At 39.8% G+C, this 24067-nt stretch overlaps 1 protein-coding gene and 1 pseudogene across 2 annotated transcripts; one reads left to right on the top strand and one right to left on the bottom strand.

Annotated features, from left to right (window-relative positions):
* Positions 1–4459: 4459 nt before the first annotated feature.
* Positions 4460–7498, top strand: LOC147525233 (sister chromatid cohesion 1 protein 3-like). 2 transcript variants are annotated; one of them, XM_086605737.1, is made up of 6 exons: positions 4460–5137; positions 5319–5892; positions 6071–6104; positions 6207–6270; positions 6376–6502; positions 6959–7498. In XM_086605737.1, exons 2-6 carry the CDS (start codon positions 5797–5799, stop codon positions 7058–7060), a joined length of 423 nt encoding a protein of 140 aa, XP_086461863.1. In that variant the 5' UTR covers positions 4460–5137; positions 5319–5796; the 3' UTR covers positions 7061–7498. The 2 variants fall into 2 exon arrangements, with proteins under 2 accessions (XP_086461863.1, XP_086461867.1); XM_086605741.1 differs by lacking the exon at positions 4460–5137 and having other exon boundaries at positions 5180–5892.
* A 2400-nt stretch (positions 7499–9898) lies between these two features.
* Positions 9899–11372, bottom strand: LOC147525232 (uncharacterized; annotated as a pseudogene).
* Between the last annotated feature and the right edge of the window lie 12695 nt (positions 11373–24067).

Raw genomic sequence — 24067 nt, 5'->3', positions numbered from 1 at the left:
TAATTGAGATGTTTCTAGATATTATGGCTTAGTGCAATAAGGTAATTGACCACTTGCGACGATATAGTAGAAATGTTTATGAGTCATTAATGTATGACACCTGAATAAATTACGTAACGAAAATCCTAGAACCCGACTACCACAACTCATGTGATTGGCCCTTCCGGCGTTTCGTTAAATCTGAATGGCCTTGGGCGCCCTCCGGCGTTTCATTAATCCGAATGGCCTTGGGCTTCCTTCATTACGGCGTTCGATAAAAGCTGAATGGCCCTCTGGCGTAACCCGAATAGTGGCTTGATTATTCCGTTAAGCAAAATAGAACGATGATGCGCAATATTTTATGCCTTATAATAGTGGCGGTGCTTACATAGATTTGGCTTCCGTGTGAGGATTTACGGTGTCGCGGCATCCCGCCGGGTGGTTCGCCTGAGTGGCTCATTATGTAAAGGGAGGCATGTGGATGTACATGTTAAGTTGGGTAGCGATTGTGGTAGCCGGGAAACTAGGTAAGACATAGATCCGACGTGCTTTTAGGGACACGCAAAGAAAACCTTAATTAATATAATTATGGTAATATATTTGTTAATGATGTATCTGTAGATAGATGATTATATATAGTTTTGCAGAAGGGTGGGTCAAATTAATTACTTGGGCAGAGACGACCCACTCTGTGATTGAGCAGGAAATGAGGTACGTGTATAATACGTTTGTTTGGTTATTTGTCTAGTTGAACCTAAGGCGCCTCGATGGAGGAACTACATGCCTTATTTATTATGTGTATAGTTTGTTGTGTGGTTAGTGGGAAGTTAAGGCGCCTCAGTGGAGGAACTACCTGCCTTAATTATTATACTTAAGGATGTTGTATTAGTTGGTGAAAGTTAAGGCGCCTCGGTGGAGGAACTAACTGCCGTATGGATTATGGATATATTTGTATAAGTATATGTTGTTTTAGAGCTACTCACACCAAAGATTTTTATAATCTTGACCGATTACATGTTTGCTTATCGGGTGTGTTCATTCAATGAACATAGTTGATAAGTTTTGACAGGTTTAGTGATGAAGAAGATTGGTTGCTGCTTGTAGTTTGCGTTAGCATTGCATCTCAGGTTGTGTTTTGTTTTCCCTTTAGGTGATATAGATTTTCAGTTGAGATAATATCATTTGCATTTTCATTTGTAAATTGTTTTATAATGAAGAGGACTTTGTTTAAGTTAAAAATTTTATTGGTTTTAATTATCCGCATATTTTAAACTGTTTATGGGCTTTTGGGAGTGGAGAGTGCGTCACACCTCGGAAATCGAAGAGTCGGGAACAAATAATGTTTTTTCCGAATTCTATCGAAATTCGGGGTGTGACAACTTAAGTGTTTAAGTTTGTGTTTGAATGCCTAAACATTATGGTTTGGTTTTTGAATTACGGCTATGTTTAAAATGAAATTACGGCTATATTTGGTACTTAAGTGTTCACATTCAAATTACAGGTATATGTGGATTTGAGTGTTCACATTCAAATTACGGCTACATTTTCGCGTGCAAATTATCATCGACATATTTCATTATGATGTACGCATTAGAAATGACTCTTATTCCAATATAGCTCTACCACTTTGCCATCGCTCGCAATACTTATTAAATCCAATATAATGATTTAATGGGAGTATATTACAGATAATAGTTTAATAAGAGTATGCTACATATAGTAGTTTAATAGTAGTATGCTACATCTAGTGGCTTAATTGGATTATACTACATCTACTGTTTTAATATAAGTTGGTCAATATATTTGTTCCCTCCGTATGCTCCAACAGTATAACCTGTCCCTCCTTTTACCTTTCTTTTATAAACAACATCAACATCTAGGGTTAGGGTTTAGGGTTTTTACATTTTTTTTTAAAAAAAATTCTCAGTTATTGCTACTGCATAAGATCCAATCAAGCATAAGACGCACGAAGCAAGCATAAAAGCACATTAATTTTGCAAAAATGAAGGTAATTTCCCTTTAAATTCATGAGTTTGATTAAGTTTAAGTTTTAGGAGTAAATAAGAGAAAATTTTGAGTTATTGAGTGTCATTCTTCACTTCGAATTTTATCAAGTATAAAGAACACCGAAGAATTTAATCTTTGAAATGTTAACAGAGAGATAAATTTTAATTTATCAAGTATAAAAAGAGCATGAAAAAATTTGTTGGTTGTGTTAAGGTTTTCCTTCCTTCATGGATTAATAATTCTTGAATAATTGAACTTCGTTGAGCGATTGGTCTAAAGTAGCCTATTAAGAAGTTTAATTTCTGCATTAGCTGCTTATCGAGACATTTGTTCATTGTCGCTATCTTCATGAGTTTCAAATTGAGAAGTACATGTTTCGTTCACCACAGGCTGAATGTCAAGTATGTGATCAACTTAGACACTCAGCTATTAAGTGCCAATTTATGTACTCTCATTTGTAAAAGAAGCTACATGTGATGGGATCCGATTGTTGGGCAAATCACAAACAACAAGCAATCCAGGATGGAAGTACTTGAAGTGCCAGCATGATTCATGTTGAAGTTATTTGCAATGGTTGGATGAAGATGTTTCTGATCAACTTTCTGGATCAAGCTCATCAACAAACGAATGCTTTAAATGTGGTCAGCCAGGCCATTGGATGAACGAGTGCCCTTGGGTAAACTGTGAATGCAATACAAAAGACTGTAAGGGGAGGAGGACTGTTAAGACTACCAAGTATGGATTAAATGTTGGAGAAAAGTATTTGAAATGCAAGAGCTGCCAGGGTTTTCAATAGCTTCGTGATGCAGTGAATATGGCATCAAGAAAGAAAACAACCATTTTGACTGTGGAACCCATTGTTACACTGAAAATGACTCTGTCTGAATTCTCAAACCTAAAAATAAATTGAAAAATATAATGTGTAATGCAAAGTTCAACTTTGAACTTCTGCATAGTTATATCTTTGTAAGATGGCTCCTTGTAAGATGTATTCTAACATTTTTCTCTCTTTTTATGATTCCAAGTTTTAGCTTGGTAAGATGTAACCTGGCATTTTTATGATTGCAACTCTATAATGCTCACGATATATGTATCTGCAGGACTTGACAAGCGCTTAACAACTTTTTTAAACTGAAGCACTTATCTGTATCTTTTTGCTCATTTTGCTGTAACTTTTTCGGTAATAGCCCATTTTGTTATGTCTGTTCAGCCATGCTAGCAGTTAAGATACAATCTGATGTAACACGTTTGCACTGTGAACACATGACAAGTATGAAAATAACCTGTGAGAACTCCATAACTCTCTTTTTAACATAAATCTTCTTTACTATATGGAATCTATAATGTAGTGACACATACAAAACAAAGTTGCACTAACTAGACGCAATCTCGAGATAGTATCTTCGACTTTTTAGAAAAAATAGTTTGAGATACAATGATTTTATCATATGATTAAACACAAACTTTTATCATATGATTAAACTTATTTTAAGTGATTGCTTATTAATCTCAACACCAGTTTTGTAGAACTTAAATGTATATGAAACTCAAAGTATCATATTATTGAATATGTGACTTATAGTATCATACTGTTGAATTATATGTAACTTAGAGTATCATATTATTGAATATGTGGCTAAGAGTAGCATATTATTGAAGTATTATGCGATTGATAGTATCATATTCATGAAATATATGAAACTACGAGTATCATATTATTGAATATGAGATTAATAGCATCATACTATTGAAGTATATGTCACTTGGAGTATCATATTATTAAATTTGTGACTAAGAGTATCATATTATTGAAGTATTATGGGCTTTACAGTATCATATTCCTGCAATATATGTAACAAATAGTATCATACTATTGAAGTATATGTAAGTTTGAGTATCATATTATTGACTATGGGAGTGAGAGTATCATATTACGGAAGTACCTAATCCTGGGTTGTATAGGATATGGTTTGAGTGCGACAAGTAACGGGGTTTCCTAATACTTTGCACTAAAGTTTTGCTTCTATAGAGGAAATACAACGAGTTATAGAAGGACAACGAGCATGGACTCTCTACAATACTCTACAATGGTCAACACAGTGTTTCACTGCACCCTAATTTTCGAAAGGCCACATGCAACTATGTCTCGAGCTAATAGGTCATAGGTGCTTAGTGAATTTTCTCCAATTGTCCCAATCATTTTCCATCAACACTATCTCCTCTTCCGGTTTGTGCCTAATCTCGTTCACTACATTCAATATGTCATTTATTGTTCGATACTAAGCGATATGCTATATGTAGTAGTTTAACTAAAGTATGCTTGCAAATAGTTGTTTAATGGGTAGCTTAGTGACCCAATTGAAACTTCTTCACCCGGTTATTCGGTTTTGCCCTTAAAAATGTGTGGCTGAAAATCATGCGCATGCGAAATTTCGGTGCACCCTGCGCACTCTAGAGTCTAGACGTCCTCAAATTAGGCGCCTAATATACACAAAACGCACGACACACGAATCTCTACCTCGTCTTCATGGCTCTTAGTTGAGTGAGATTCTCAATTGCCCTCAAAACTGAACTATACTGTTTACTACGGACACTCTTTGAACGATCAGGGCTTGAACTCCACACCGGCTCTAAACTGAATGCTTCTGGAGTTTCATTAATTGATAAAGAGACAAAGGAATAAGATGAAGACTCTTCTTGCTGATTGGCATCTTCTTCTTTATCGCCCCTTAGTTCAATCTCGTAGTTGTCGTACTCATAGATTTGTACAATAAGATCAAACGAAACCTTCTTCTTTCTCCTACTTGTTTTGCTCAATTGTTTTTGCTGCAGTTTCTCTCGACGATCAGTCCTCATCATTATGTATTCAAAAACACACACACACGTACACACAAGAAGTCCGAAGATATAACCAAGAGTTATGGCAAGTATTTTGACGTCTTGACGAAGGTTTGTTATATAGTGAGCGCGGTCTTGAACGAATTTAGAAACTGATCGAAAAGCTAACATTGGAAAGAGTTCCCAAAAGTTTCCGCGGTCTAATTTTTTTTCAATTTTGTCAACGTTATCATTCCCTTCTAAATTCGAAGTCAATGTCTAAATTGAGTTATCAGCTGGCAATTGGGTACGTCCAGCCATGTTTTTGAATTTCGTAAGTTTTAAATTCTTCTAATCGATAATTTAGTAGTTTTTTTTTTTTTTTTACCATTGTATCTTACCTTCAATTTGACGGATTATTACCCAGTTAATTCTTATGGTTCCCTACGTATGTTTTTCTCAGCTCCTATATCAATTTTGGTACATGGATAGTAATGACCATATGGATTTCACAGGTTTATTAGGGAAGGGCTGAACAATCTTCCCTGCTCAGCTTTAGATGTTTGGAAATACAAAAAGCAAGCAAGAAAGGAACAAGTTATTGGTCCATTGCAGCACAGAATGCAATGAGATATTCATATATGAGGACCTAGGTATGAAAAGTGTCTCCATAACATTTTTCAGGGTTGTGTCCGGATCTTCAAGATATATTCAGAAAAGAATTTTCCAAAGCTCATACAGTTCCTGTGGAGGATACTCATGTAGGGGCCACAGTTCCCGAGGAGAATACAGTTCCTGTAGATGATACTCATGTAGAGGTTACAGTTCCTGTGGATAATACAACAATTCCTATAGATGATACTCATGTAGAGACCAGGGGCGCAAATTCTCCTGTTTTCTGGAGGGAACACAGACACAGGATCTGCGATTTTGGAGACTGAACCTCTGCCATCATTTGATCGACAAACTCCCAGCCTATTCATTGCATCTGAGATGGAAATGCCAATGACTCATATGGAGCAACAATCTCGTAGTGAGAGAAGTGGTCTCTCGGATATTCCAGAACGGCCGAATACTACTAAAGGAGAGGTGAGGAGTTATTTTAAATGCAAGTTTAGTAGCTTGAATTGATTTTGTTCTACTGGTCTTTTGGCCAGTTTCCAATTTTCCTGATTTTGAATTTTTGATGATGGAATTGAAAAGAATACTTACGTTAGGCTCTGTTTTGAACATTTTTATTTGATGCCTTTTTATCTCCCTCATGTAGGACCTCTATTTTCTGAATGCGGACACTCCTGCTAGTAAGCAGCTTTACTTTTCCTCTCCTTTTTCCTTTTTCCTCTTTCCGTTTTTTGTTTTTTTTAGTCAAATTAAATCTGGTATATGTGTCTCCGTACTTATAGCAGGACGCATGGAAAATGAAGTGGGCACATCGTCTCAAGTGCATACGCTGTCTGTGAGGACCAGGTACTGCTGCATAGGTTTATACCTTTTTTAAAAAAAAAGTAAAAAATCTTTCAAGTAGTTTATTTGGTACTTCAGTTTTAATTTAAATTTATATTAATTCTGCAGGACTGTGGCTCAATATTTATTTATAAGATCAATCTCCTACAAACGAAGGCTCAAAAGGTCCTTCAGAAAAACTCATTTTGAACAAGATTCTAGAAGGAAATGTGCCCGGATGTTGTTTGAAACGATGGTAATTTTATATTCGTTTAATTTCTATCTCATGTATTTTAGCATCTATTCCGTTCCTTACTTTTCTGCTGTCCTTGCGTCTCCTTGCACTCTTGAGAGTTGAGACTAGTAATAATCAGTGTACTGTTTGATTTGGTCGAGGTTGGAATTTGTAAATGCATCTTGCATAACACTTATGTGTGTGATTCACTTTAAGTTAGTGCACCTCATATCAATTTTGCACATAAGAATAGTGTTTTCATCTATACACCTATACTGATTTTGGACAGAATCAGATATCTTATATAACCACTCTATACACAGACGTAAACACACACTTTCTTTTTTTGGTTTATTTGGACAGTGACAGTCACGTATTTTGGACTAATCACTAACTCTTCAATAGGTTTCAGAGTTACTCATCATGAAAATTTACATTCTCTGTCTGTTTGCATTTGCTTGCTTCTAATTGATGCAGGTTCTGAAGAATCACAGACTTATTGACGTAGAACAGGAAAAAGCCTATGGTGATATCACATTGTGTCAATTTGGGTTTTGTTATGAATCTCCTCTCTTGTGAGAGTTGCTCTTTTTATATAGAAACTGTCGAGCTAATTACAAATCTGAAAATCAGCCATTACATCGGACCATGTAAGCTAAGAATAAATGCCTATCAATTATGTCTATATACAATATACTCTTCCATATATAGCTAGACTAAATAAGATAGAATATATGCTGCCTTAATAAACCAGCCCGCACATATCCAGCTATCAATTCTGCTAACATCCCCCCTCAAATTGATGTTGGGCGATCAAGAAGCAGCAATTTGTCAACCATGACCTGATGGCGAGGACGAGAGAGAGCCTTGGTGAAGACATCAGCAGTTTGGTGGTCAGTGGAAATGTGTGGAAGAGTAATCTCCTTGCGAGTAAATGCTTTACGAATATGTTTGGTGTGCTCATGAAAAACGGGATTGGCAGCAATATGAATAGCACTGGTATTATCAGCATGAAGAGGGGTAGGAGTAAGAGGGGTAGGAGTAAGCTGTGGAACACTAAGTTCGCCTAACAACCCTCTAAGCCATACAATTTCAGAACAGCCAAACGACATAGCTTGATATTCAGACTCAGTGGATGACTTCGAGACACGAGCGTGCTTCTTACTCTTCCAAGAAATAAGGGCATTGCCAAGAAACATACACCAACCCGTAACAGAACATCAAGTATCCGCACAACCAGCCCAGTCGGCATCACTAAAACCTTCCAACTGTAAAGACTTCCCTAAAGGAAAAAGCAAGCCGCGACCAGATGCCCCTTTGAGATATCGAAGAAGATGATGGACAACGGCCAAATGTGTCTGACACGGTGCCTGCATAAATTGATTGACCTGCTGAACAACAAACGAGATATCAGGTCGAAAGTAATGGTCAAATAATTCAAACCGCCCACCACCGACGGTACATGAAGGATCGGATAAAGGATCACCACCCCGCGATCGACTTCAAATTGACCTCCATAGGTGTAAGAACCAAATTATTGTCTTGAAGGCACTGCTAAAGAAAGAAGTTCTTGGGTATACTTATCTTTGATGTAAAGAGTGTGCCATTCGACAATGTTGAACCTCAAGGCCAAGAAAATACTGCGAAATGGACCAAGATCTTTCATATGAAACGAAGATTTGAGGCGCGCTTGGGCTTCAATTAATTGGAGATCGATCCGGTAATCACAATATCATCGACATACACAAAAGTATAACAATCCCAAGGGCACTCTTTGCGAAAAGAAGAGAGGGAGTCATATTGACTTTGAGTAAATGTGAAATCCAATAGAGTAGTCTGAAACTTCTCAAACCAAGCCCAGCGGTTACTGCACTCAAACCATACGAGACCGCTTCAAGCAACAAACCTCAACGAGAAGAGTAAGGAAACAAGCTAGGAGGAGGTGACATAAATATTTCTTCCTTGGATCACCATGTAAAAATGCATTCTTCACATCTATCGACGGCGACCATCCTTTCGAAAACAAAGAATGGCCATAACGGTCGCGGACGGTAGTCATTTTGGCCACGAGCAAATGTTTCCTCATAATCCAGCCCATACTCCGCCGATTCCCGAAAGTGCCACCAGACGAGCTTTATATCTTTCGATAGAGCCATCAACATGTAGCTTGATGGTGTAGACCCATTTGCACCCTATAAAGCTTAACTCCAAGAAGACAAGGGGCGATGTCCCAAGTGTGATTGTCTGAAGAGCCCGAAGTTAGTCTTTGCATAGCTTAAAGCCAACACTCTTGAGTGGAAGCCCGAGAATAAGACTTAGGCACGTAAGTAGTATCAAGAGTAGCCTAAAAGAGCGGAAGAAGAGAAACCATACCAATCCGGGAGCTGGGAAACCCGAGTAGACCGGGGGGGTTGAGGCAACACAAGATCGGTGGAGGTCCGAGGAAGGAAGAGGCGGCGGCGGCGGCGTCGGCCGATACACAATACGGCTTAAAACGAGGAGTACTAGGCACATCATCAAAATTAGGAAGTGAAATAAAGGAAGAAACAAGATTAGTACGAGACGGAAAGAAATATTGATGTTCAAAAAAAATCACGTTGCGAGAAATACGAAGTTTGTTAGCATCCGCATCATAACACACAAACCCTTTATGAGAGTTACTATAGCCAAGAAAAACACACTGAACGGATTGAGCAGCAAGCTTGTGACGTTCAATGGGAGGTAAGTGAACAAAACAAACACAGCCAAAAACATGTAAAGAATTATAATCAGGAGGAACACCAAACAAACGAGAATATGGGGAATCAAGATGCAAGGTAGGAGAAGGCAAATGATTAATCAAAGATACAGCCGTAGATAATGCTTCTACCCAAAATCTCGGAGGGACAGAAGATTCAAACATCAATGTACGAACAACATCTAAAAGATATCTATTCTTACGCTCGACAACACCATTCTGTTGAGGGGTGTAAGGACATGAACGCTGAGAGAGAATACCCTTCTGTTGGAGAAAAGATTGAAAGGCATGAGACATGTATTCTCCCCCAGAATCTGAGCGTAAGATCTTAATACAGGTAGAAAACTGGGTTTCTACATAGGCAACAAAGGTTTTGAAGGTTGAAAACACATCTGATTTAGAACGAAGAAAATAGACCCACGTGAAACGACTGTAATTGTCAATAAATGTCATAAAATACCTGTATTGAGCATGAGAAAGAACAGGACTCATACCCCAAACATCAGAATGAATAATTTCAAAACATGTAGAAGCACGACTACCCTGATAGGGAAAAGGTAAAAATTTGCTTTTTCCAAGTTTACAAGGAGCACAATCAAAAGACAAGGAAGAAAACTCATTTGTATTACTCAAATAACCATGTTTCATAAAATGTGTCAAAATTACAAAGTTGGGATGATCCGATTTCTTATGCCAATAATGGCTATTATTATTAGCAATAGCAGAACAACCAACATAAATTGAACGAGGAACGGAAAACGACTGAAGAGGAAAAAGACGTCCCACTTTAGGCCCCTTCGCTATCTCTTGTCCCAACGCTTGATCCTGCACACGACAACCAAAACGATCAAAACGAACATAACAATTTCTTCTACTAATTGTCCAACAGAAATGAGATTGGCAGATAAATCAGGAGACACGAAAATATTAGTAAAGGAAGACCCCAGATTTCCAACCGCAGTAATAGGAAGAGTATTGCCATCTACGATCTGAATATGTTATTTACCATCATACTTATGAACATCATGTAAAGCTGCCGGACTGCCAGTCATGTGATTGGAAGCCGCAGAGTCAATTAACCAAGGAGAAGTAAGGAGATGTTTCTTACCCTGGAGGCCAAGAGCAGAAAGAGCGGAAATAATCATATGTTGAACACCTTTCGGGAGTAATGTTGGAAGCGGGGCCGTAACAGCGGTAGAAGCGAGAAGATGTAAGCACAAAAAGTGGATCTGAACGGCGATATGGCGAGGAGCGGATCAATTACGAGGGCGCATACCACGACACTCCTTAATGATATGACCCTCCCTTTGCAATAATTGCAGAATTTCTTCTTGCAATGTTTTGCAAAGTGCCCAATTTCCTTGCAACTATAACACGTGGTGGAGATCCGAATAGTCCTCTGCCTTGAGCGGCGTAGGCCATATTAACCATCTCGAAACCACCGGCGTCTTGAGCAAGGCCAAGCTGTGAGGCGAGACGTTCTTCACGCAAAGAGTTCACCTAAGCAAATCTCCAAAGATGGGACAGGTGTGCGATTGATTAACCCAGCTCGTGCACTTTCAAACTCGTGTCGGAGCTTCATCAAGAATTGATCCCGCTGGCTCTCATAGTGAACCGCTTGTAGTGCTACTAAAGCTTCTTTAGGAACTTGAGAATGCACCAACCCAGAATAATCACTCCATAAATTAATAAAACAGGAATAAAATTGCTCAATAGAGAGGTTCCCTTGGCGATAGTTTCCGATGTCTAACTCCAATTGAAACTTTTGGGTAGAATTATCTTGATAATAAATTCGCCGAAGGTAATCCCACATCATCTTAACAGTAGTGAACCCACGAAGATTGTTGACCATATGAGGTTCAACAGAGCTGAGTAGCCAGGAAGTAATTTTGGCATCCTTGCCTTCCCATGAACTAAGTTCCTTGGGATCAGTTGGAGCCTCAGAAGACCCATCCAAATGTCCCCATAACTCCTTCCCTTTCACAAACATCCTGAACTGGAATTCCCAACTGGTGTAGTTCTTGCCATTAAAGCGAGCAATAGAATTTTCCCTTTCTCCAGACATAATAACCATCAAGAATTCGTCACAACCAAAAATACTCCAAGAAACCAAGAATTCGTCACAACCAAAATACTCTAAGAAACCGAGAATTCAGCCAAGCCAAAAGAAAACCACGAAAATAATTTGTGGCTCTGATACCATGTCAATTTGGGTTTTGTTATGAATCTCCTCTCCTTGTGAGAGTTGCTCTTTTTATATAGAAACTGTCGAGCTAATTACAAGGCTGAAAATCAGCCATTACATCGGACCGTGTAAGGTAAGAATAAATGCCTATCAATTATGTCTATATACAATATATTCTTCTATATATAGCTAGACTTAATAAGAAAGAATATATGCTGCCTTAATAAACTAGCCAGACATATCCAGCTATCAATTCTGCTAACACATTGTTGTTGGCTCCACTTTCAAATGCCAATTTTTGAGTTCTTATTCATTCTCTGATGAGCCTGTCGGGGCTTCATGTTCTCAGGTATGATTAAAAGACATTCCTATGAATCACCGATTTTTGCTAATATTTTGCTCGGTATGATTGATTTGGGTTATGGCTGCTCATAATTTGGTTAGGATCTTTGTTTTTGTCATGAAAAATAGTGCTCCCTTCTATGATTGGATGATATCTGAACATACTTTGCCTACTTGGTCTATAACTTAGACATTCAATAATTGGTTCATTTTGTTGAGGATGGGCTGAAATCTCATGGGATCTCTCCAAGTTCGCTATTGTTGTGCATGTTTATGCCTACAATATTAATGCCTACAATATTAATACCTTTTGAAGTTAAAATGTTGTTGATATTTGAAATCGATGCCATAATGTCTGGGATACGGATGTATTATGATCTTTAGCTTTCCCTGTACTATATGGTAGTGTATGCCAGAAATGGCTCGTGGTTATTCATATAGTTCCAACCTCATTGAGTTGGTGAATGGTGTCCATGGCAGTGACATTGCCCTTGCTAAAGATGTATGGTTATAAGATGCATGAATATATGTTTTTTTACTCTACTTTCATCTAATTTTGTACTCTACTTTGGTACTGAATATTAGTTTTGTGTATACCTAGAGTTAGCTTGAAGTCAGTGTATCCCTAGAGTTAGCATTGTAACTCACTGACCTAGTTAGTGTATGCCTCTACATAACTACTCATCTATTTATCTTGTTCTGAGTTTCGTTCATTTTTTCATATCCCTTAGAAGTACATCTTGGAGTCAACATGTTTGATATATAAGAGTTGGATTGACCTGGACTTGGACGATTTCCGGCATCCACGTTTTATAAGAGGTGTTATAGAGTTTGTAACATTTGCCTCGAAACACCACGTTGACAAGAATGCCATACCCTGTCCTTGTGGAAAGTGTTGAAACCAAGGCGCAGCAATGAGTTGTGATAATGTTAGTCTACATTGTTTTAGCTATGGGGTTGACAAGACATAAAATGTGGTTCTTGCACGGTGAGAAAGAAATGGAAAAACAACACAATGAAAGAGGGTCTGGATTTCAAGAGAATGTGCATGTGGTTGACATGAATGCTGCTTTCCATACTGTTGCTCGAGAGTTTAGTCTTGACAACTTGGACATTGTTCTTGGAGATGATCTAAGAGGTTGTACAGAGGGGAAAGAAGTCATAGATGGTGTTACTTTTATCGCTAACTTATGTGAAGCCATGACTGCATTATATCCTGGATGTGACTTCACTGTTCTTAGATTTGTCGTGAAACTTCTTTTTAAATTTTAAGATCACGAATGGGTAGAGTGATGATAGTTTTACAGTATTGCTTCAACTACTCCACATGGTGCTGCTAGATGGTAACAACATACCAGAGAGAATAACTAGAGGGCAAAGAAGATTATTAAAAACTTGAAATTGAAATGCAAGACGATTGATGCAGGTAGAAATGATTGCATCTTGTATTGGGAAAATAATGAATTTGAGGTTACTTGGGTGTTTCTTGATACAAAATTCCAACCATTGAGGGTTTGAGGAAGTGGACCAGTGTGTCTGCTAGGGTCTTACGATACTTTTTACTTACGGAGAGGTTGAAGCGATTGTATAGTGTGCCTTGGGTGGCAAAGGAGATGCGGTGGCATTCTACTGGAGAATCAAAGCCTGGCACGATTAGGCATCTTGTTGACTCGGCAGTGTGGAAATAGGTCAATTGAAAATATCCAAACTTCTCTGCAGAGCCATGGAATATTCCATGGAATGTTCGTTTAGTCCTTTTGGCACCTTTGGAACACAACACATTTCATGGCATGTAATGCTTTTGAACTATAACCTTATGCCGTGGCTATGCATGAAGTCTCAATTCACCATGCTTTCAATTCTCATTGAGGGTCCAAAGCAACTAGGTAATGATATTGACGTTTATTTGCAGCTGTTGGTTAAAGAGCTCCAAGAATTGTGGCATGATGGGGTGATGGTTAAAGATGCATTTAAAGGTGAAGTGTTCCATACGCATGCCACCTTTTTGTGGACAATCCACGATTTTCCAGCTTATGAAAATATCTTCAGCGGTAAAACTAAGGGAAGATTTTCTCGCCGTCCTTGTCGTCCGAAAACTGCTTTTTTAGGACTTCACCATAGAAAGAAGCATGTGTATATGAGAAGTAGACGTTGGCTTCCATTGATATTTGAGGCTAGAAGTGATACAAGAGAAAGCCCCTATGATAAGACAAAAGAAAAAGATGAGCAACCAATAAGGTTGACTAGAGTTCAAGTTAAGAGAATGACTAAGAAATTGAAAATTCAATTTGGGAAAGGCAAGAAAAAAATTGGTGATGGCCAGGAAGGCAATAAAGGAAATTTGTGTTTTTCTAAGCAATCTATCTTGTTTAAGCTCAAGTACTGAAACACATTCCCGTCTGTCATAACCTTGATGTCATGCATATTTAAAAAAATATGTGCGAAATTCTTCTTGCTTTGATGTTGAATACGAAAGGGAAAACTAAAGATGTCAATGCACGCAAAGATTTCATGAAGGTAAAGAAGAAATATTGGGTGACCGAGCTTGGCAGGAAACAGGTTATGCCTCAAGTGTACCTGTTGGGTTAGCAATAAATGGTCTAATATTGTCAAGGGAAATTCAATGGATTTGAGACAAATGAAGTCACATGACTATACTATCTTGATGCAACATTTGCTCCCAGTATTAATACATCATGCATATAGAGATGGCAACATAAAAGAAGCTTGAACAATTATTACAACCTGTTGACATATATGAGTGTCTCCGAGCCTACTCTAATATATTAATAGAATTGACCATTCACATAAGTTCGAGCTTATGAAAAAATTGACAATTTAATATATGTCAACACTCCCTCCACACCATTTGGAAATACAATTAGAAGAATTTGGACATCTTCACCTGGTAGGAGTTGAACCCGAGACCTCTCAGAAACCAGTGGCTATGATACCATGTTAAATTGCTAATTTCTCCATAAGCTCGAACTTATGTGAATGGTCAATTCTATTAATATATTAGAGGTTCATACATGTCAACACCCACCCCCTTTAGCGGAATACGCTGGAAATACACAGGTAGAAGGACTAGACATCTTCACCTGGTAGGAATTAAACCCGAGATTTCTCAGAAACCAGTAGCTCTGATACCATGTTAAATTGCCAATTTCTCCATAAGCTCGAACTTATGTGAAGGGTCAATTCTATTAATATAATATAGGCTCATATATGTCAACACTCCCCGGTAGGGACCGTTGGAAATACACGTAAAAGATTTGGACATCTTCACCTGGTAGGAGTTGAACCCGAGACCTCTCAGAAACCAGTGGCTCTGATACCATGTTAAATTGCCAATTTCTCCATAAACTCGAACTTATGTGAAGGGTCAATTCTATTAATATAATAGAGGCTCATATATGTCAACACAACCATTTATACTTTTTTAGTGCTTTGCGTTCGAAGAAAGTAGAGATTGAAACACTTAATGTAATGGAAAGGGGTATGGTCAAAACATTGTGACCATCACTATTCATTACTTTGATGCATCTTCCTATTCGCTTAGCTCATGAGGCTTGTCTATGTGGACTTGTTTTCTTTAGGTGGATGTATTGCTTCTGAAATACTATTTTTAAGGTACGTGAAATACTTCAAGGATTACGTTACCAACAAAGCGTGCCCAGAAGGGCGTATTGCAGAGCCTTACTTGAAGGAGGAGACGCTAATGTATTGTGGTGTATATAACGGGGGAGGTGCTCTTTTAGATAAACTCGATAGGATGGCTGAAAATGAACCTGAACTTTTACTAGATTTTTTGGATAGTGTACACGACAACCCCACTGCCAGTGAGGGTGGGCCACTTGACCCAAGTGCAAAGTATTTATTAGAAGGTGTGGAGTATGAACAAGCACGTCAGTGGGTACTAAGAAGTCATCCCAGTTACGAGAGTTGACACATGTAAGTATATCACATGATATTAAAGTTGTTAGAAACTGAACACTATCTTAATCATATACACATTCCTAGCTGACTTTACTCCAAAAATCATTTAGGAAGTCTATCTCACCCAAATATCGCGACTTCTAACTTTACTTAGTTTCAAGTTCTATTTTTGATCGGCTGCACCAATTAGGTTATCTACGTACCCATTTCGGGATCAAGCCGCCGTAGTTCACCTCCACTCTCTCTTTTCTCATCAGTTGCCCCCTCTTATATCCTTCCCTCTTCTCCTTTATATCTCTCTCCTTAGGTTTAACTCATGGGGCACAGTATGGTCTTGGGCTTATTCTCTAGGCCCAATACATACTACAGTCCATCTATGAAAACGACTAATACATTTGCCCCCTCTCGGGTTCGGTGGCGATGACGACAGCGGACCCGAGAAGTCTCTGGACTTCCTTGTCTCTCTCTCTGAACTCTAGATATTCGCAGTATCCTGAGACTGTATGCATTCTTCTTCTCCTCAGGACATTTCCTATTGATGTACCCTACTACTAAATTGTATGTCTGTAAAGTACCCAGTCCCGACTCTCTTTGTCCGCGAACTCTTGAACTCTGTGCTCTCATCTGTCTTGCCCCTATGACTTTGTTGGCCGCAAATTGTACTGTAATCCTCCACTTGTCTCGCTCTTCCTTCATCACTACTTACCCGAGTTCTCCAACCTCAGCCGATAAACTATGTGTATCCAAGATCTCAGTAGATTTTTGTTATATGTATGTGCACTACACCTCTTCTAACCTCTTTCCTTGATTACGCTTTCTCTATCTTTCTAGCTTCTTTGCTATGGTTTTTTCTGGAAATCTCCAATGATCCCACGAGCATCAGCAATCAATAATCTTTATCCCACAATCCCTCTTCCAACAGTCTGGGACTGAAGAAACCTTACTTTCACGGTGTTTTCCTTGCTAACCCTCCTTGGTTGTGTGACTCGAAGTCCTCATTCTCTCTCTGCTATTAGCTCTCCTTCACATAATTCACTACCATTCCGCGAAGGGTCGCTTTCCCTTGGCACTCACTCTTCACAGTCAATCATCATGTCCACGAAGTGTTTCACTACCATGTCTACAGAGTGTCTCGTCCCTTTTGTTTCTCTTTCGTAGAACTCGGCATTGTATCCGCGAAGGGTCTCCTCCCCTCCGCTTGCATTCGGAAAGCGTGAAGCATATCCAGGGACAACTCAGCTTGCCCCCATGTCCGCGGAGTGTCTCAGCCCAGCCATAAGCTCTCCTTCTTAGAACTCACTACCATGTCTGCGGAGTGTCTCACCCTTTCAATTCATTTCCCCTTCGTAGAACTCAGCATTGTATCTGTGAAGGGTCTCATCCCCTCCGCTTGCGTTCGGAAAGTGTGAAGCCTATCCAGGGACAACTCAACTTGCCCCCATATCCGCGGAGTGTCTCAGCCCAGCCATAAACTCTCTTTCACAGAATTCACTACTATGTCCGCGGAGTGTCTCACCATTTCATCACCCTTAGAACTCACCCTTTCATTTCCCGTTCGTAGAACTCAACATTGTATCCGCCAAGGGTCTCATCCTCTTTGCACTTACTCATAGAACTCGATATCCCATCCGCCAAGGGCCTCATCCTCTCTATTTCTCTTCTGTGGAACTCAATAGTATTGTTCCTTCTGGATATGTAGCTTGCTCCCAATTGCAATTTGGAACTTTGGCCCACGGAGGGATCCTTCCTCCTCCCCCCAACTGTCTCTACTCGGGAGTGAAGTCTGTTGAGGGGCAACTTAGTTTGCCCCTAAGCTTGGTTCGGATCTCATGTCCACGGAGGGTTCCTTCCCCCCGTTGTCTATGCTCTGGAGTGGAATCTGATGAGGGGCAACTCAGTTTGCCCCTAAGCTTGATTCGGATCTTATGTCCGCGGAGGGCTCATCGCCCCTGCTGTCTCTGCTCTGGAATGGAGTCTGATGAGGGGCAACTCAGCTTGCCCCCATCTTTGATTCAGACACGAGGGTCCGCGGAGGTCTCATTCCCCCCGCACTCATTCGGATAGCTCCACGCCATATCCGCGAAGGGTCTTCTCGAACCCCTCCGCTCTCCTTCATAATGCACATCCGAACATTTCGGCCCCGCCTATATTTGATTCGCACCGAGGGTCCGCGGAGGGGCTCATCCCCCCCCCCCGCACTCATTCATATAGCCCCACGACATATCCACGAAGGGTCTTCTCGAACCCCTCCGCTCTCCTTCGGAATGCACATTCAAGAACAGCTCAGTCTGCCCCATGTTTGATTCGGACTCGATGGTCCACGGAGGGTTCATTCCCCCCGTTGTCTATGCTTTGGAGTGGAATCTAATGAGGGGAAATTCAGTTTATCCCCAAGCTTGATTCGGATCTCATGTTCGCGGAGGGCTCATCCCTCCCGCTATCTCTACTCTGGAATGGAGTCTGATGAGGGGCAACTCAACTTGCCCCCATGTTTGATTCGGACACGAGGGTCTACGGAGGTCTCATTCCCCTTGCACTCATTCGGATAGCTCCATGCCATATCCACGAAGGGTCTTCTCGAACCCCTCCGCTCTCATTCATAATGCACATCCGGGAACAGCTCAGCCTGCCCCATATTTAATTCGGACACGAGGGTCCACAGAGGGCTCATCCCCCCCACTCATTCGGATAGCCCCACGACATATCCATGAAGGGTCTTCTCGAACCCCTCCGCTCTCCTTCGGAATGCACATCCGAGAATAGCTCAACCTTCCCCATGTTTGATTCGGACACGAGGGTCCGCGGAGGGCTCATCCCTCCCATTCTCTGGCTTAGAGGCAGCTCTTCTCTATCTCTTCCCACATAAAAGTAGACCCAACATCCTCTAGTAAATATGTGCGGACAAATTCTCAAGGCATTAAGAGATAATAGTGTACATGTATGTAACTCAGTGCAAAGATATCACGCCCTTAATGTGAACTGTAACTCACCACTACATAGAGACACCAACAGGTTCCGAGGTTCCCCGTATAGCTAGTACGGGGCTCGACCTCGGTCTTACTTAATGTTATATCATGCAATAAACCATTAATGCATAAAGTAAACTCTTTGATGACAATATTGTGTATGCAAATAAAGTAGTAAATAAGGTGAGATGGATCCATCTCTCAATACCCACTCAATCTCCACTCTGATCCGCAGTACCGCGGATCTTTCTCTTTTTATGTAACCTGAAACTTTCATATTTGAGGTTGCACAAATAACACGTGAGTTTTAACGAAGAACATTAATTCAGTATAAGTATTTGCATACAAATATAATGGAGATCATATGCTCCAAATAGTGTACCATCCGTCTTACCATGAGGTGTACAACCACGTTTCTCATATATTCATGGTTCGCGGAATACCACGAGGTCTGGGGACAATCCCAATTTATCCCCACATACATCTCTGCCAAGGACGGGGACAAGGCATGCTTGCCCCCAATGTAACTATGGCTGACGGCCGAGTCACTACTCGTCCGTCTATTATGTACATGACGGTAAAAGAAATGAGTTACTTGCCGCGGTGTATGCCTCTCTACATTTTTTGTAATCATCTTACCATCCGTATTTAGACGCTCCAAGCCGTTGATCTCAGTCCCAATCTATTGATTTCATTGTTCCTCTGTCTCCAACTTCCTCGTCATCGATGTTGTTACGTTGAATACTCTACAAAAACTAAAATCACCAATAACACAAAGGAGGGGACTATGTTGCCCCTTGTTAGACCCGTCACCATTCTGGCAATACTCTGCGTGATTGTCAACCCCTTTTCAAAAGCCCCGCATAAACCCGAGGTGGTACACCTATCCTGCTATCACCGTCCACGCCTTACTAGTCCACCAATGCCCACACTATACCCCAGTTCCCACACTATGCCATAACCCACACTCCATAAGTCCACATACTACTCCACCAACCCACACACTTCACCAATCTTTATAACTAGATCTTGAGGAACTTGTTTCCCATATATATCAAAAAGTGCATAGCTTTCAAGATCATGGTCATACAACATAGAATTGTCACCACTTGTTTGGTACAACGACAATCCAAGTTTTCCTATCAAAAGGGCCAACAGATTCTCATCACAGACACCATGCAACCATGATGCACCCCTATCAACAGGAAACCCAATTTTATAATCAGTGCAAGCACTCCCACCAATCCTTTTGAGAGATTCCAACAAAATTACAAAACAACCTTAAAGGAGGCATCATGAAGAGCCCGAGCAGCTGCAAGTCCACCAAAACTAGCACCAATAAAAACAATAGTAGGCGAAATACATTCTGCCATATTGACTCAAAGACGCCACGTCAGCCCTATCTCCTAAAACCAGATCTGAGTTCCTTGTAGCCTCTTCACTGCCGATAGCATCCCTAGCACCGCCACCATCTGTATCTTGTGCATGATTTAACTCGGCCAATCCCATTTCTTTTAAGAGAATCTCTTAAGGCTCTAAATCTATGAATATTTTTAAGATTTTTCCTTCCACATCTAGGTTCATAGATCTGGGGATATCTTGTTTGGTCGAATGCACAGCTGCTAAAAGACCGGTCTGATCTAAGAAGATGCAAATCAATGTTCTAGCTCCTGGGCTGATGCTCTTCAATTATTCAAGAATCCTTGGGGTCCAATAATCTGATTTAAGACCCCACTACCCATTTCACATAATTCATGGCTTCAATTCGTCTCCTTAAAAGCTGGTCAATGTTTTCGATAGTCAATACTGATAAACTTTCAAGTATATTTCTACTCCCAAACCTACCTGTTTGAAAATTTCTTTTCTTATTTTAGTTTTGCATTCGAAACCTAAAACTAGTTTTCATAGCAGTGCCTCATAGGATTGCTACCAACCAAAGACGAGAATCGAAGAGACCCGATTAGGCAAACAATGACACTTAAAGAAGCATATGATGTTATGTATCGGTATTTTATATATGGAAGTAATGGAACCTCAAATAGTTCACCGCTAAACTCACAAAGAAACCGCTTACAAGCTCCCCAACACGTATATTAAAGCTCAATTCTTTCTTCCTCTACCCTTTTTCTCTAATTTTCCATAATGGTGCTTAAAACCAAAAGCTTGAAACTTTATCTTTTTAGCAAGTCATGGAATCAAAATACATATAGCTTTTAGCAAAAGCCTCCTTCCCTCACGTTCACTACTACTTTCAGGAACCGCCAAGTGTTTAGCTTTACCTCTGGGAAAGTAAACCAAAACCAACATAGTCCCCACAAACGGCGCCATTTGTCTCACCCAAATATCGCGACTTCTAACTTTACTTAGTTTCAAGTTCTATTTTTGATTGGCTGCACCAATTAGGTTGTCTACGTACCCATTTCGGGATCAAGCCGCCGTAGTTCACCTCCACTCTCTCTTTTCTCATTAGTTGCCCCCTCTTATATCCTTCCCTCTTCTCCTTTATATCTCTCGCCTTAGGTTTAACTCATGAGGCACAGTATGGTCTTGGGCTTATTCTCTGGGCCCAATACATACTACGGTCCATCTATGAAAACGACTAATACAAAGTGCACTAGCTTCATTGAGGACAATAGAACAAGTGCAAGGAGGAGGCTGGGCAGACTAGCATTATGTTCTGATGATTTTATCAAATGGTTGACAAAACAGCATGAGTTCCTCGAATCCACTGATGATCACTTCAAGGATTTAGTTAGGGGACCTACATACTTTGCTACAAAGTACCATAAATATTGTGTCAACGGGTTTCTCTTCATCACCAAAGATTATTAGAAAAATAAAAGGAACCCAAACAACGGTGTTACCACAAGATGCATGATGACTTTCCAATCTAGTGCTAAGAATAAAAGTCCAATTGATGGAGATGCATATTACTATGGTGTTCTAACAAACATTGTTCAACGAAATTATCGTGAAGGCTACAAGACTGTTTTGTTCAAGTGTGATTGGGCTAAGTACACACAACTTGGTGTGTGCACCTTAACTCTGAGGAGGATCCTAGTTGGGACTTGGGGGAGCCAAATCGTGGCTCCAGAGTGGGTGTGGCACCTTGTGTACAAGGATTCTGCTGCTAAGGGCCAACCCCATTCACATGGGGATTAATGCAAGGATGACAATGAAGAATCTGACTTCTTTGTACATCTATGTAAAGTTTGTGGGATTAGATCAATCATATGGTCTTTCTCTCGGTGAAGTGAGGCTTTATACTGTATATGAGTGGCTTTCTGGAAACCGGTTGGCTTCAGCTGAAAGAATAATGCAGGCCAAGAATATGCCATCTGAAGCACCTGCAAAGACTTAAGATGGTCTTCCTTCACCAGTGGCCTACTAACGCTGATGTAATATCCAGCATCTAGGATCGCAATTTTAGGAGGGAATGATAGTAGCTTGGTGAAACTTTGAACCCCTTTGCCATAGCTTTTTGAGTAGGCATTTTCAAGTATATTTCTGTTTCTTCATTCCAATATGAATTCGTATTTCTTTCAGTTGTCCTAGCGTATTATACAAACTCTTTAGATATAGACCCAAAACTCAACACAGAAGATTGGTGTGGTAGGTTGAACATGGACTGGAAAATCACCTTCAAGACAAGCTTAGGTGATGAAACCTTTAGGAGGGAAATGATGTGTTTTGATTGGCGGAAGCTTCAATCAATTAACACACCATTGAAATATCCCAAAACACAGGGCTTATAACCTAACACAGATGAAACACATAAAAAAAACCATATATATTCATAAATTCATAATTCGAAATAGCCTAATAACAAAGAGGCAGCAAGCCTTATTTATAGAAACGGTTTCTTGCTAGCCAAAAAACCTTAATTGGCAACCATAAGGAAACTAAAAATAGACAATTATATAGGAGTGGCTACGGTGGAACTAGGACCACTGTTATCCTTTATACATCATAAAATAGTTAGACAAAATCAAGATTTTTTATTTTATACGATCTAAGTTCCCACTTTGCTAGCATTACTCAAGAAAATGTAAGGGGCAAAAGTGACAAAATTGGACTATATTCAGATGAGGAGATACAGAAGGATGAGCTGACCATTTATACCTAGGGTTAGTTGAGTTACTTGTCAGTGAAATCTGGAAGAGCACAACTAGTTCCTTTTTCTTGTTGGCCTATTTTCGGGTATTTTTTTTGTACAGTCATATTGGATCACAGAATGCCCATAGTTGTGGATTGCGATAGAGTAGTAATTATAGGTTCAGGTGTGGTGTTCTCCATTTAAGTTCTATATGTCCGGTAACAACGAAAACATAAACTTGATTTAATCTTAAAATAGGCCTTGCAGTTGTGAACTTTCCTTTAGAAGGGTTCAATTACGACTTTGGAGACTTTTTTTGTGTCACACATATACAGTGATAAATTCTCATACTATTTATGCATTTGCTGTGAATATTTTGCAAGGTGTTCGAATGCCTATGATGGGACACTCTTGGAGTCCATGCCACCTATCCCCTGTAGCAAGTTTTTCTGGAAAATTTTACTACACTCCTTGTGCTGATCCATCCATTTGTCTAGAGATGAAATGTAGGATTTTTGAAGATAAATGCTCCACTTTTGAAAAAATTATTTATAAATTAAGTTGTGTCTTTGGACTTGGGCCTTCAATAGTAGTAGGGTGAGAGGTCTTATGTTAGAGGATCTCATGTTTTAGTGGGAAATGTAATTAGTGAAGTTCAGCTAATTTATTGTAGAAGTTCTGCACCAACATTTGGTGCTCGAATACCTGCTTCTATCTTATCATGAAGCTTTGAAAGTTTGGAGCTCATTATTTCCCCCTGATGCCAAAGTTAGTGTTGCTCACCACTAATGGAGCTTGGAGTGACTATGTTGATCTCATCGAAGGTCAGGACCTTAAGGACCAAATCAGAAGCACAAATACTGAGCAGTTTTAGACTATGATTCAGTTGAGATAGCTTCCACTGTCTCATGTTGGAAGCTATTCTCTGGCAGCCTTCCTACTCAAGATCGTTTGGTGCAAAAGAAAGTACTGAACCGTTCTTGGTGTTGCCTATGTAATGATCACAGAGAGAAATTCTTTGAGTACCCATATTCTAAGGAGGTTTGGCAAGGGGTTTAGAATGCAATTGGAATCACTTTCAATTCTAGTATTGCTAATCGTGAATGATCCAATATTGTTTGACTTTGCAAGAGTAGGAAGTTATTAGTACCAGAAATTTTAACAGTCTATGGTGTCAGCTGTTGCCTATCTATTTGTGAGCTGTATTCTAGTAGATAATGGATGGAGAGGAAAAATAGAGGAGTTCAGACATAAGGAACAACAAGCAGAGGTGAAACCGCCCTTTTAAGCACTTAGGCACTAACCGTCAAATTTATAAAAA

This window comes from Coptis chinensis, chromosome 1 (assembly GCF_015680905.1).
Source record: "Coptis chinensis isolate HL-2020 chromosome 1, ASM1568090v1, whole genome shotgun sequence".
NCBI lineage: Eukaryota > Viridiplantae > Streptophyta > Magnoliopsida > Ranunculales > Ranunculaceae > Coptis > Coptis chinensis.
The sequence above is the reverse complement of the archived record's forward strand: the minus strand, read 5'-3'. Positions and strand labels throughout refer to the sequence as shown.